Source organism: Erythrolamprus reginae, chromosome 11 (assembly GCF_031021105.1).
Source record: "Erythrolamprus reginae isolate rEryReg1 chromosome 11, rEryReg1.hap1, whole genome shotgun sequence".
NCBI classification, from domain to species: Eukaryota; Metazoa; Chordata; class Lepidosauria; order Squamata; family Dipsadidae; genus Erythrolamprus; species Erythrolamprus reginae.
This window is the reverse complement of record NC_091960.1, coordinates 32,167,738-32,182,385: the sequence shown is the minus strand read 5'-3', so window position 1 is coordinate 32,182,385 and position 14,648 is coordinate 32,167,738. Positions and strand designations below refer to the sequence as shown.

General features: G+C 44.5%; 1 protein-coding gene across 1 annotated transcript in view; it reads left to right on the top strand.

The window, feature by feature from the left end:
* SLC30A2 (solute carrier family 30 member 2) overlaps positions 1 to 14,648 on the top strand; it is a 38,299-nt gene that overhangs the window by 9,985 nt on the left and 13,666 nt on the right. Inside the window, exons 2-4 of the mRNA XM_070764927.1 lie at positions 3,062 to 3,276; positions 5,032 to 5,178; positions 9,099 to 9,252. Coding sequence (XP_070621028.1) covers positions 3,062 to 3,276; positions 5,032 to 5,178; positions 9,099 to 9,252 — 516 coding nt within the window. The remainder of the gene's footprint in view (positions 1 to 3,061; positions 3,277 to 5,031; positions 5,179 to 9,098; positions 9,253 to 14,648) is intronic.

Genomic DNA, 14,648 nt, shown 5'->3' with positions numbered 1-14,648 from the left:
ATTGTTATATCCCCTTTGGCTAGTAAGATTTATGTGTCGTTATGATTGGGTAGCGTTGATTGTTTTTAATGATAACGGGTTTATTTATTTATTTATTTATTTATTTATTTATTTATTTATTTATTTATTGGATTTGTAACAACAGTGGTAAAAACAACATGCGACAATCCAATACTAAAACAGCTAAAAACCCTTATTTTTAAAAACCAATCATACATACAAACATACCATACATAAATTGTAGAAGCCTAGGGGGAAAGAATATCTCAGTTCCCCCATGCCTGACGACACAGGTGGGTTTTAAGGAGTTTCTTAAATTTAGTTTTTAATTATTGGATTTGTACCACATTGTTTGTTGTGAGCCGCCCCGAGTCTCTTCGGAGAGGGGCGGCATACAAATCTAATAAACTATTATTATTATTATTATTATTATCATCATCATTATTATCATTATCATTATGTCAATACAACACAGCAAACGAGATCACTCTTGTGTTGTTGTGGTTGAAGCTGAAGTAGTCACCGACAGGCAGGACGTTGCAGCATATGATCTTGTGGACAATGCTTAGATCATATTTAAGGCGTCTTAGTTTTAAGCTTTCTAGGCCCAGGATTGAAAGTCTAATCTCGTAGGGTATTCTATTTTGAGTGGAGGAGTGAAGGGCTCTTCTGGTGAAGTATCTCTGGACATTTTCAAGGGTGTTAATATCTGAGATGCGATATGGGTTCCAAACAGATGAGCTGTATTTGAGGATGGGTCTGGCGAAAGTTTTGTAAGCTCTGGTAAGCAGTGTGAGATTGCCAAAGCAGTTTCAGAAGTTTGGCATGATTCCATTTACAGTATAAGCAAATAAAGGATTGAATTCAGTTGGATCTCACTGTCTCTTCTCTCGGTTTGGGCCTGACAATAGGACACTTAATGTGGGTACAATTAAGTAAGAGAAGCTAGTGGGCAAAACATGTAAATATGTAAAGGTAAAGGCTTCCCTTGTTCAGTTGTGTCTGAGTCTAGTGGCGGGTCCACATCTGTCTTTTAGCAGAGAGATCCAGCATTGCCTGGTGCACCAGTTTGGACCTATTTGGACAGGGAGCCTTTGCTCATAGTCACTCATGCCCTCATCACCTCGAGGTTCGATTACTGCAATGCTCTCTACATGGGGCTACCTTTGAAAAGTGTTCGGAAACTTCAGATTGTGCAGAAGGCAGCCGCAAGAGCCATCGTGGGGCTTCCAAGATTCGCCCACGTTTCTTCAACACTCCGTGGCTTGCATTGGCTGCTGATCAGTTTCGGGTCACAATTCAAAGTGTTGGTCATGACCTTTAAAGCCCTACATGGCATTGGACCAGATTACCTCCGGAACCGCCTGCTACCGCACGAATCCCAGCGACCGATAAAGTCCCACAGAGTTGGCCTTCCCCGGGTCCCGTCGACTAAACAATGTCGTTTGGCGGGCCCCAGGGGAAGAGCCTTCTCTGTGGCAGCCCCGGCCCTCTGGAACCAACTCCCCCCTGAGATTAGAACGGCCCCCACCCTCCTTGTCTTTCGCAAATTACTCAAGACTCATTTATACCGCCAGCCATGGGGGAGTTGAGATATTCCTTCCCCCTAGGCCATTACAAGTTATGCATGGTATGTTTGTGTGTATGTTTGGTTTTATAATAGGGGTTTTTAGTTGTTTTTTATTATTGGATTGTACATGTCGTGTTTATTATTGTTGTTAGCCGCCCCGAATCTGCGGAGAGGGGCGGCATACAAATCCAATAAATTATTATTATTAAGATGTTTCAGGCAGCATGATTTTATGCTGAAGTGCATGGAATGCTGTGACCATTCCCACAGAAGTGGTTTATCTGCTTGCATTTGTGAGCAGAGTAATCCTTGTTTACCAAGGTTGTGCACACAGAAATTTTTAGATTGAGATTAGTTGTGAATAACTACTCAGCCACACACAGATATACTAACTTGAATTAAAGGTTATTTTGAGAAATAACATAGTCCTATAAACAGTCTAAGTCATGCATATAATATATCAGAATAACAATCCAGATACAGTGATACTTCTACCTAGGAACACCTCCACTTAAGAACTTGTCTAGATAAGAACCGGGTGTTCAATATATTTTTTGCCTCTTCTTAGGAACCATTTTCAACTTAAAAACCCGAGCCCAGAAAAATTGCCCAGGAAATTTGAGAGCGGCACGAAGGCCCGGCCAGTTTCATTCCATTTCCCCTTTAATCCCGGCCATCCTGGGCTTTTCTGGGCTGTCAGAGGAGCCTTTCAGTGACGCTTAAGGAGGATTTGGCAGCCCAGAGCGAACAAAGCATTTTCCTTTCTCTGGCCGCTTGGAGAGGGAATAAACCTCTGCCAGTGCCCAGAGAAAAGAAACGCTTCCTTCGCTCTGGGCAGCGACTGTCGTCCTCCTCTTCTTCCTCCTCTTCCTCCAACCCAAATTTTGAGCTTTTATTTCATTCCTAATGGTTTTGCATACATTATTTGCTTTTACATTGATTCCTATGGGAAAAATGGCTTCTACTTACAAACTTTTCTACTTAAGAACCTGGTCACGGAACAAATTAAGTTCTTAAGTAGAGGTACCACTGTATTACCAAGTCTTTCTTACCAGTTGTCTTTGTCATAATTAGAAAACAAAGATATCAAGTCTAAACACATTTTAGCTGATACACATAACTACAGTACAGAGAGATTGCAGAGCAAACCTAACAATGAGTAGCCATTAGCAGTGAATAGCCAGAAAAAGAGAAACAGAGAGGGTGATTCAGAGAAATAAGCTATAAACCCTAGCTCCCTCTTGTGGCAGCATGCAGCACCTGCAGCCAATATATTGTCAACCCAACATTTACCAACAGAGTCCTAACTATTTGCATGTTTTTGAACTGCTAGGTTGGCAGGAACTGGAGCAAGAATGGGAAGCTCGTCCCATCATGTGATGCTTGGGTCTTAAACGGTTGACCTGCCGGTGGACATCCCAGCAGGTGTATCCATTTATACCGTGGGAGTGGAGAGACTCTCTTCTTAAAATTGTATTCTTTCCAATGCAGGTCCTATTTAGGAGTCTCAGAAAAGGACTTCCATGGTTCAGTGGTTGGCTTCGTACCTGGCCTCTCTTCTCTCGAGCTGGACCTCAAAGGAAACCTCCACTGTCATTCCAGCTGGGCCTCCAGCAATGGCCACAACACTGAGCAAAAGAGAGCTCGGCGGAAACTTTATCTTGCCTCCGCCATCTGCTTGGTCTTCATGACGGGGGAAATTGCAGGTAGGTGGCCAATGTTTGGAAGGCTCTGCGAGGTCCTTGGAGGCCACTCTTGGAGGCAAGCTGGTGGTTGGCATTTAGGGCAAAGGGATACAAATTGTTGGTGGAGATGACCTGGGTGAAGCTAGAGCAGTGATGGTGAACTTTTTCAGCACCAAGGGCCGTGCTCCGGAAAAACTGAACTTCCGGGTTCTTGCGTGGATGTGTGCCCAGTGGTCAGCTGGCTGGTCCAGTTTGACAGTTGACAGTTAGGAAGGTTACAGCCAAGTCTAAAATAAACAAGACTTTGGTTACAACACGCCTGGTCTCTTATTGCAGTGTTTTCCAACCTTGGCAGCTTGAAGATATCTGGACTTCAACTCCCAGAATTCCCCAGCCAGCATTCGCTGGCTGGGGGACTCTGGGAGTTGAAGTCCAGATATCTTCAAGTTGCCAAGATTGCGAAACACTGTCTTATTTAATACATAACAGGTCACTACCACAGCTATCGGTGCACTGCGCATGCAGCTTTGAGTCTCTGGCGTGTGTCACAAACACATTTTGTGTGTGTGCGTCACAACCACATTCTGCACATGCGCAGGAAGCAAAATCTCACGGGGGACATGTGCATGTGAGATTTCAGCGATTTTTTTTGCTTCCGCGCATGCATAGAAGCAAAAAAACCACCCAAATCTCATGTGCGTGTGCAATATTTTGTTCCCTGCGCATATGCAGAAGCACAGTCTCACTGGGTGCACACCAGAGACCCGAAGCTGTGTGCGCAGCTCCAGTTTTATTACCGGTGCAGCATCCTCATCCATATCGGTAGGAACCTGATACTGCTGTGGCCATGGTGGGCATGGCCAGGGGCAGTGGCAACACTTGGTCTTCTGGCAACCTCCTGGAAGCAAAAACAGGCTGCGGGAGGGGGATGCATCCTGCACACACATACCCCACACTCCATTTTGGGCCTAGGAGGCCTCCCTGAAGCCTCCTGGGAAGTGAAAACGGGCCTAGGAAGCCTCCCTGAAGCCTCATGGGAGTGAAAGTGGACTGTGCCCCCTCATGCCCCGTTTTGGGCCTAGGAGGCCTCTCCGAAGCCTCATGGGAGTGAAAGTGGGCTGTGTCCCTCATGCCCCATTTTGGGCCTAGGAGGCCTCCCTGAAGCCTCCTGGGAAGTGAAAACGGGCCTAGGAAGCCTCCCTGAAGCCTCATGGGAGTGAAAGTGGGCTGTGCCCCTCATGCCCCGTTTTGGGCCTAGGAGGCCTCTCCGAAGCCTCATGGGAGTGAAAGTGGGCTGTGCCCCTCATGCCCCGTTTTGGGCCTAGGAGGCCTCCCTGAAGCCTCCTGGGAAGTGAAAACGGGCCTAGGAAGCCTCCCTGAAGCCTCATGGGAGTGAAAGTGGACTGTGCCCCCTCGTGCCCCATTTTGGGCCTAAGAGGCCTCTCTGCACTTACCTGGGAACTGAAATGGAGCACCTGGGAACTCCTGAAAGGGGCAGGATGGGAAGGGGAGGGGCTAGGCATCAATTTAACTACCAGTTCGCCCGAACCGGTTGAATCCCATCACTGATAAGGGGCCATCATTCCTTGCCTCTGACTTAGTGGGTCCAACAGGCATTCCTGAGATTGTGTCCGTTAGGAGCGCATTGAGCAAGCACGCTGCTGTCTTTGAAATGGTCCACATATGTAGAAAACTAGCAGAGAGCAAGTTAGGCCAAGCTCTTAACCAGGGAGAAGAATCGGGGAACAGCCCATCACTCTCTTTTATTCTCTTCAGGAGGATATTTCGCACACAGCCTGGCCATAATGACTGACGCGGCCCACCTGTTGACCGATTTTGCTAGCATGATGATCAGCCTTTTCTCTCTCTGGATGGCATCCCGGCAGCCTACCAAAACGATGAATTTTGGATGGTACAGAGCAGGTAATACGGACCATGAAAATGCGTTAATGGCACACTCTGTGAACCAGCGCATCCCCTTAATATAATTTTGTAGAATTGCTGCCATGTCGCCAGGCATGGGGGAATTAAGACATCTCCCCCAGGCTTTCTTATATTTTATGTTTGGTATGTATGTGTTGTATGGTTTTTAAATTGTTGGGTTTTTTTAATGTAATTTTATTATTAGATTTGTTCCATTGTTATACTGTTTTTTATTATTGTTGTGAGCCGCCCCGAGTCTTCGGAGAGGGGCGGCATACAAATCTAATAAATTGAATTGAATTGAACAGTGAGCCCCAAACAGGGCTGGAATTCAAAATGTTTCTCTACCCGCATGAGCGCAGAAGCATAATTCCAGCGATTCCAGCGGGCGACATTTCAGAACTATCGACAGTGCCGCTATCTGACGCCTGAACGTGTTAATGGACAGGCCTAAGCCTACGCCCCGTTTAGGAATCTAGGAATGACTATTATGGAAAGGTTTAAGGAGAGTGAGCCATCTTTGTGTACCTCCAGGTCGCGGAGTCTGTTCGCTCAGTGGGTGGCCTTCTGGCTGACAGTCTGATGTTAGAGAAAGTCCTCTGGAGCCCTGTGTAGCTTTAGTGCCTTCCGTCCCCTGTCCTATTGCTCTCCTATATCTCCTATACCTTTCTTCTATTCCTATATCTCTTTTTCTATTCTTTCATTGATATGTTCTATTACTATATCTTCTTTTCTACTCTTTCTTAGATATACAGTGTTCCCTCGATTTTCACGGGTTCGAACTTCGCGAAACGTCTATACCACGGTTTTTCAAAAATATTAATTAAAAAATACTTCGCGTTTTCCCCCCCTATACCACGGTTTTTCCCCACCCGATGACGTCATATGGCATTGCCAAACTTTCATCTGCCTTTAAAAAACATTTTTTTTAATAAACTTTAATAAATAAACATGGTGAGTAATAATCTCAATGGTTTCTAGGGGAATGGAAAACTGCAATTTAGGGTTTTAGAGTGTTAAGGGAAGGCTTGTGACACTGTTCATAGCCAAAAATAGTGTATTTACTTCCGCGTCTCTACTTCGCGGAAATTAGACTTTTGCGGGCGGTCTCGGAACGTATCCCCCGCAAAAATTGAGGGAACACTGTATTTTACTATGAGTATCTCCTCTAAAACCTTCATCATGTATTTTACTATGTGTATAGAGATATATACCCACTAAAATACATTTTTACCTCATTGTGTATTGGACAAAATAAATAAATAAATAAATAAATAATAAAATTTGGTGTTCCGGCTACCAGCCGGGGTTAATGCGTTGTGTGAATAGAACCTGTATTTTTTCTTGTGGCACCTGCTCAGCTTGCTGGGGTGGCATGTTGCCAGTCTTCAATTGACACATTTTCTGAGTACAGACAGTGACTTCGTTATTTGAGTTATTTGACTTCCGTTTGCCATTGTCTTTAGTTCCTTCTCTTCCTCTTGCTTGGAGCTTTCTCTACCTGATCTGTCCTCAGTGATCCAGCCAGTTCCTTACGTCTTTGCCTATATTTTAATCACATACACATACACACACAGTTTGCAGTGACTTACCGTATTTTTTGGAGTATAAGACGCACCTTAGTTTTGGGGGAGGAAAATAGGGAAAAGAATCTGCTTACCAGGTATTTCATCTGGCTAGCGTCCTTAGTCTGGTCAGCTTCAACACTTTGAGTCTGTTGCGCATACGGGCGGGAATGCCGGAGGCATGGTGCATGCAGGAGGCCTGCGTGGGGGCGATGTATGCATTGCATTTGTGGGGTTTGGGAGTGCACACATGCATTCACGCGCATGCACTTTGAGCACTTGCTCTGTAAAAGGTTAGCCAGTACTGGTGTAGAATCTAGATCTTTCTTTCCTTCCTTCCTTCCTTCCTTCCTTCCTTCCTTCCCTCCTTCCTTCCCTCCTTCCTTTCTTCCTTCCTTCCCCTCCTTCCTTCCTTCCTTCCCTCCTTCCTTCCCTCCTTCCTTCCTTCCCCTCCTTTCTTCCTTCCCTCCCTCCTTCCTTCCTTCCTTCCCCTCCTTCCTTCCTTCCCTTCCTTCTTTCCTTCCTTCCTTCCTTCCCTCCTTCCTTTCTTCCTTCCCCTCCTTCCTTCCTTCCTTCCCTTCCTTCCTTCTTTCCTTCCTTCCTTGCTTCCCCTCCTTCCTTCTTTCCTTCCTTCCCCTTCTTCCTTCCTTCCTTCCTTTCTTCCCCTCCTTCCTTCTTTCCTTCCTTCCTTCCCCTCCTTCCTTTCTTCCTTCCTTCCCCTCCTTCCTTCTTTCCTTCCTTCCTTCCCCTCTTTCCTTCCCTCCTTCCTTCCTTCCTTCCTTCCATCCATGATAGAAAACATAGTAGTTGAAGACTCAAAGCTATCCTATACACTTTATTAATATTATATTTGTTAAGCTTTGTCTTCATGTGAAAATTGAATCAATTGTGGTTTGGTTATTATAGCATAGTTAGCTGCATAAAAGCTAAACCCAACCAAGATCACAATGGAAGCCATCTGCTCAAATATAGCGGAGCTGAAATGAATCAACGGCTCTTTAATGGCAGAATGAGCTGATTTGTTGAAAGGACATTTGTTGTTGTTGTTAGTTGCGAAGTCATGTCCAACCCATGGTGACCTCATGGACAACATTTCTCCAGCCCTTCCTGTCCTCTACCATCCTCTAGAGTCCATTTAAGTTCATGCTCAACATCATCTTTCGGCTGTGGCGAGAGGGGCGTTTGCCCAGGTTCACCTGGTGCACTATCTGGACCGGGACTCACTGCTCACAGTCACTCATGCCATTATCACCTCGAGGTTCGATTAATGCAACGCTCTCTACATGGGGCTACCTTTGAAAAGTGTTCGGAAACTTCAGATCGTGCAGAATGCGGCCATGAGAGCCATTGTGGGGCTTCCAAGATTCGCCCACGTTTCTTCAACACTCCGTGGCTTGCATTGGCTGCCGATCAGTTTCTGGTCACAATTCAAAGTGTTGGTCATGACCTTTAAAGCCCTACATGGCATTGGACCAGATTACCTCCGGAACCGCCTGCTACCGCACGAATCCCAGAGAACGATAAGGTCCCACAGAGTTGGCCTTCTCTGGGTCCCGTCGACTAAACAATGTCGTTTGGCGGGCCCCAGGGGAAGAGCCTTCTCTGTGGCGACCCCAGCCCTCTGGAACCAACTCCCCCCGGAGATTAGAACTGCCCCCACCCTCCTTGCCTTTCGTAAACTACTCAAGACTCACTTATACCACCAGGCATGGGGGAGTTGAGACACCTTTCCCCCAGGCTTTTTTATACTTTGTTTTATGTTTGGTATGAATGTGCTGTTTGGTTTTTTAAAATAATGATAGGGTTTTATATGTTTTTTTAATATTAGATTTGTTCCACTACTATATTGTTTTTATTACTGTTGTGAGCCGCCTCGAGTCTTCGGAGAGGGGCGGCATACAAATCTAATAAATAATAATAATAATGCTGAATGCTTCAGTGACTCCATCCATCCACCTCATTCTCTGTCCCCCCTTTCTTCCTTTGCCCTCAATCGTTCCCAGCATTAGGCTCTTCTCCGTTGAGTCCTTCCTTCTCATTAGGTGGCCCAAGTATTTTGAGTTTCCTCTTCAGGACCTGGCCTTCTGAAGAGCCGTCAGGGTTGATCTCCTCTAGGACTGGCAGGTTGGATAGCCTTGCAGCCCAGGGGACTCCCAGGAGTCTTCTCCAGCGCCAGAGTTCAAAGGCATCAGCCTTCCTTATGGTCCAATTTTTTCTTTTAGAACATTTCGTTCATGAGTATTTGGCAGAGACGCTCTCTATTAATTATACCTTGGGTGAGCGAGTCAGCCAGTGCAAACTTGGGAGTTTTCCAACCTTTCTTTCCTAACCAAAGTTTTCTGACTTTTGCTGCAGAGATTTTGGGAGCCCTGCTGTCCGTTCTCTCAATCTGGGTGGTCACCGGCGTGCTGGTTTACCTAGCGGTGCAGAGGCTGGTTTCTGGCGACTACGAGATAGAAGGAGGCGCCATGCTTATCACGTCCGGCTGTGCTGTGGCTGTAAACATCATGTAAGTATGAAAGTTCAGGATAATTTTTGGATGGCGTCCTAAAACACTGAAAAAAAAACAAACTCAAAAGAGTTTGCCAGCTGATGGACCTTGATCCTGGCCATACAGATAGTCCTTTCTTTCTATCTTTCTTTCTTTCTTTCTTTCTTTCTTTCCTTACTTATTTACTTATTTTTTGATTTGATTTGATTTGATTTGATTTGATTTGATTTGATTTGTATGCCGCCCCTTTCCTTAGGCTCGGGGCGGCTCACAACACAATAAAACAGTTCATGATAAATCTAATAATTTACAATTTAAAATATTTTTTAAAAACCCCATTATTAAGCAGACATACACACCAGCATACCATACATAAATTGTATAGGCCCAGGGGAGATATCTCAGTTCCCCCATGCCTGACGACAAAGGTGGGTTTTAAGGAGTTTACGAAAGGCAGGGAGGGTAGGGGCAGTTCTAATCTCTGGGAGGAACTGGTTCCAGAGAGCTGGGGCCGCCACAGAGAAGGCTCTTCCCCTGGGGCCCGCCAACCGACATTGTTTAGTCGACAGGACCCAGAGAAGGCCCACTCTGTGGGACCTAATTGGTCGCTGGGATTCATGCGGCAGAAGGCGGTCCCAGAAATATTCTGGTCCGGTGCCATGAAGGGCTTTAAAGGTCATAACCAACACTTTGAATTGTGACCGGAAATTGATCGGCAACCAATGCAGACTGCAGAGTGTTGGTGTAACATGGGCATATTCGGGAAAGCCCATGATTGCTCTCGCAGCTGCATTCTGCACGATCTGAAGTTTCCGAACACTCTTCAGAGGTAGCCCCATGTAGAGAGCATTATAGTAGTCGAGCCTCGAGGTGATGAGGACATGAGTGACTGTGAGCAGTGAGTCCCGGTCCAAATAGGGCCGCAACTGGTGCACCAGGCGAACCTGGGCAAACGCCCCCCTCGGCACAGCTGAAAGAATTTATGACCACAATTGAGCCCGGCCTTTCTATGGCTAAGCGAGACATTTGTTCAATGAGGTTTTTGCCCCATAACTTTTGTTAGCACCTGGTTAGGGCTGGAAAGAAACATTTGGAGCAAGTAAAGCAATTTTTTAAAAAATCCTACAAAGACAGTGTTTGGAAAATATTCTTTGCAGAAGGTAACAATGAAAAAGTTTGCAAGCCAGTAAAAGCTGCGAACATCATTAGCACCTGCTTAGGGCTGGAAAGAAACATTTGGAGCAAATTAGACCAATGGGAAAAGACCTGTAAAAACTTAGGGCTTGGAAAACATTCTTTGCAGTGAGTAACAATGAAAGAGCTTGCAAGCTGGTAAGAGCTGGGAACATTGTTAGCACCTGGTTAGGGCTGGAAAGAAACATTTGGAATAAGTTAGACCAATGGGGAAAAAACTGCAGAGACTTAAGGCTTGGAAAACATTATTTGCAGTGAGTAACAATGAAAGAGCTTGCAAGCTGGTAAGAGCTGAGAACATTGTTAGCACCTGGTTAGGGCTGGAAAGAAACATTTGGAATAAGTTAGACCAATGGGGAAAAAACTGCAAAGACTTAAGGCTTGGAAAACAGTATTTGCAGTAAGTAACAATGAAAGAGCTTGCAAGCTGGTAAGAGCTGAGAACATTGTTAGCACCTGGTTAGGGCTGGAAAGAAACATTTGGAATAAGTTAGACCAATGGGGAAAAAACTGCAAAGACTTAAGGCTTGGAAAACATTATTTGCAGTGAGTAACAATGAAAGAGCTTGCAAGCTGGTAAGAGCTGGGAACATTGTTAGCACCTGGTTAGGGCTGGAAAGAAACATTCAAAGCAAATAGAGAATGAAAAAGAAACCCTGCAAAGATGTAGGGCTTGGAAAACATTCTTCGCAGAGAGAAACAATGAAAGAGCCTGCAAGGTAAATAAACTTAAATAGCCCCCCCCCCCAAAAACCCTGATTTTCTAATAATTTCTAATGGGTTTTGTGCAGCCTTGTTAAATTTCATTTTATAGATGGTAACTGAACGTTTATTGTTAATAAAAATTGTGACTATTGAAAAAAAGAAAAGAAAAAAAGAGCCTGCAAGATGAGAGCTGGGAAGATGGTTAGTTAGAGCTGGGGGGAAAATGCTACATTCAGAGTGTACGACGCACCCAAATTATCAGCCTCTATTAGGGAGGAAAAAGGTGTGTCTTATACTCTGAAAAATACGGTAGTTGGTTCTCTTTGACCTGCTTGGTGTTTGAAAGGCTCTTGGTTCCATTCAGCTAAAATAATCTGGTCGGGGTAAAAGCATTGGCCAGAAACTCTGCTGCAGGCACCTTTAGTCCACTTCTACCAAACTCCCTGTTTGTCCTGGTGGTTTTAATTCTCCTTTATTTTTGAAAGAAAAGAGGGAAGGTTGTTATTATTATTATTATTATTATTATTATTATTATTATTATTATTATTATTATTTCAATACAACACAGCAAACGAGATCACTATGCTGGATTTCGTATTTCATCACCAGTCGGGCACTTCCCAAGCACCTAGGACTGCGTGATGTAGCGGCGAATTATGTGTGCCCATCCCAGTAAAGCGGCCTTTTGCAATTGACAGGTGGAGATTTTGTCAATTCCGATGGTTTTCAAATGTCCACTGAGATCCTTTGGTACTGCGCCCGGCGTGCCAAGTACCACTGGGACCACTTTCACGGGCTTATGCCAGAGTCGTTGCAGCTCGATTTTTAGATCTTCGTATTTCACTAATTTCTCTAGCTGCTTCTCCTCAATTCTGCTGTCTCCTGAGATTGCGATGTCGGTGATCCATACTTTCTTTTTCTCCACAATCACGATGTCTGGTGTGTTATGCTTCAGAATTCGGTCAGTCTGAAGTCGGAAGTCCCACAGTAGTTTTGCTTGCTCATTTCCGACCACTTTTTCAGGCTTATGATCCCACCAATTCTTTGCCACTGGTAAATGGTAGTTCCGGCACAAGTTCCAGTGGATCATCTGTGCCACAGCATCATGTCTATGCTTGTAGTCAGTCTGTGCGGTGTTTTTGCAGCAGCTGAGTATGTGATTATTATTATTATTATTATTATTATTATTATTATTATTATTTATTAGATTTGTATGCTGCCCCTCTCCAAAGGTTACCACACATGCATAATAAAGCTTCACCTCCTAACACTGCTGTGTTTTTAGTGCCTGCAAAAATCATAAAGGAAATAAGGTGGTTTTAACCCTGTGCATCGGTTAGAAACCTGCATTTTCTCCAACGAAAGAAAAACTGCCTGTCTCCACACACCCCACACCCCCACACACAAAGGGGCAGAAAGCAAGGAGGAATAAAAGCACATTAAGGGACTTGGATCAATTTCACCTCTTTGTGGTGCCAATCTGCATCTGAAATTTCTGCCATTGTGTTGTGCCCATCCCCAGCCAAAGCCACAATATATTTTGTGGCATAGAATCTTTAATTATCGTAACTGGCAAAGAATTAAAGGCCTCCCCCCCCCATCAACCATTTTACAGTAGGGATTTTGGGGTAGTGATTTCTGACAGTCTCAAAATGGGTGAACAGTGCAGTCAGGCGGTAGGGAAAGCAAGTAGGATGCTTGGCCGCATAGCTAGAGGTATAACAAGCAGGAAGAGGGAGATTGTGATCCCCTTATATAGAGCGCTGGTGAGACCGCATTTGGAATACTGTGTTCAGTTCTGGAGACCTCACCTACAAAAAGATATTGACAAAATTGAACGGGTCCAAAGACGGGCTACAAGAATGGTGGAAAGTCTTAAGCATAAAACTTACCAGGAAAGACTCAATGAACTCAATCTGTATAGTCTGGAGGATAGAAGGAAAAGGGGGGACATGATCGAAACATTTAAATATGTTAAAGGGTTAAATAAGGTCCAGGAGGGAAGTGTTTTTAATAGGAAAGTGAACCCAAGAACAAAGGGACACAATCTGAAGTTAGTTGGGGGAAAGATCAAAAGCAACGTGAGAAAATATTATTTTACTGAAAGAGTAGTAGATCCTTGGAACAAACTTCCAGCAGACGTGGTTGGTAAATCCACAGTAACTGAATTTCAACACACCTGGGATAAACATATATCCACCCTAAGATAAAACACAGGAAATAGTATAAGGACAGACTAGATGGATCATGAGATGTTTTTCTGCCGTCAGTCTTCTATGTTTCTATGTCCTAATTGGTGCTGGTCATTTTGTTAACATGCAGGAGTGGGCAGCAATCAGGCCGGGGTGGAACGCAGTGCACGCCCCTTATTAACCTCTTCAGAATCGGGAGAGGTCAACAATGGATAGTCTAAGGATAAAGTTTTGGGGGTTTGGTGATGATGGTACAAAGTCAGGTAGTGAGATCCATGCATTTACTATCCAGTTACTAAAATCATATTTCCTGCAGTCGAGTTTAGAGCAGTTTACTTTGAGTTTGTATCTGTTGTACACTCACGTATTGTTGTGGTTGAAGCTGCAGCAATAGTTGAAGGAAGAACAACTCACAGTCACTCATGCCCTCATCACCTCGAGGCTCGACTACTGTAACGCTCTCTACTTGGGGCTACCTCTGAAGAGTGTTCGGAAACTTCAGATCGTGCAGAATGCAGCTGCGAGAGCAATCATGGGCTTTCCCAAATATGTCCATGTTACACCAACACTCCGCAGTCTGCATTGGTTGCCGATCAGTTTCCGGTCACAATTCAAAGTGTTGGTAATGACATATAAAGCCCTTCATGGCATTGGAGAAGAGTACCTACGAGACTGCCTTCTTCCGCACGAATCCCTGCTACCAATAAGGTGCCACAGAGTTGGCCTTCTCCGGGTCTCGTCAACAAAACAATGCCGTCTGGCAGGACCCGGGGGAAGAGCCTTCTCTGTGGTGGCCCCGGCCCTCTGGAATCACCTCCCCCCGGATATTAGGACTGCCCCCACCCTCCTTGCCTTTCGCAAACTTTTGAAAACTCATCTATGTCACCAGGCATGGAGGATTTGATATATCCTCAGCTGCCTTGACTTTATGTATGGTATGTTTGGGTTTATTTATTTATTTATTTATTCATTTGTCCAATACACAAATACATAGGAAGAAAAATAGACATGTGATAATATAAAAGAGGGTGAAAGTGAACTTAGAGGAGAGGATATATGAAAGGAAGAGAATATATAAGATAGGTGAAAGAAAGGAAAGACAATTGGACAGGGGACGAAAGGCACACCAGTGCACTTATGACTGTTTTTAATAGGGGGCTTTTAAAACTGTTTTTAACATTGGATTTGTATATGATGTTTTACTTGTTGTGAGCCGCTCCGAATCCTCGGAGAGAGGCAGCATACAAAATTAATTTAATAATAATAATAATAATAATAATAATACACTTCTAATTTAAAAGTTTCTTTTGCACAACTGGTTCT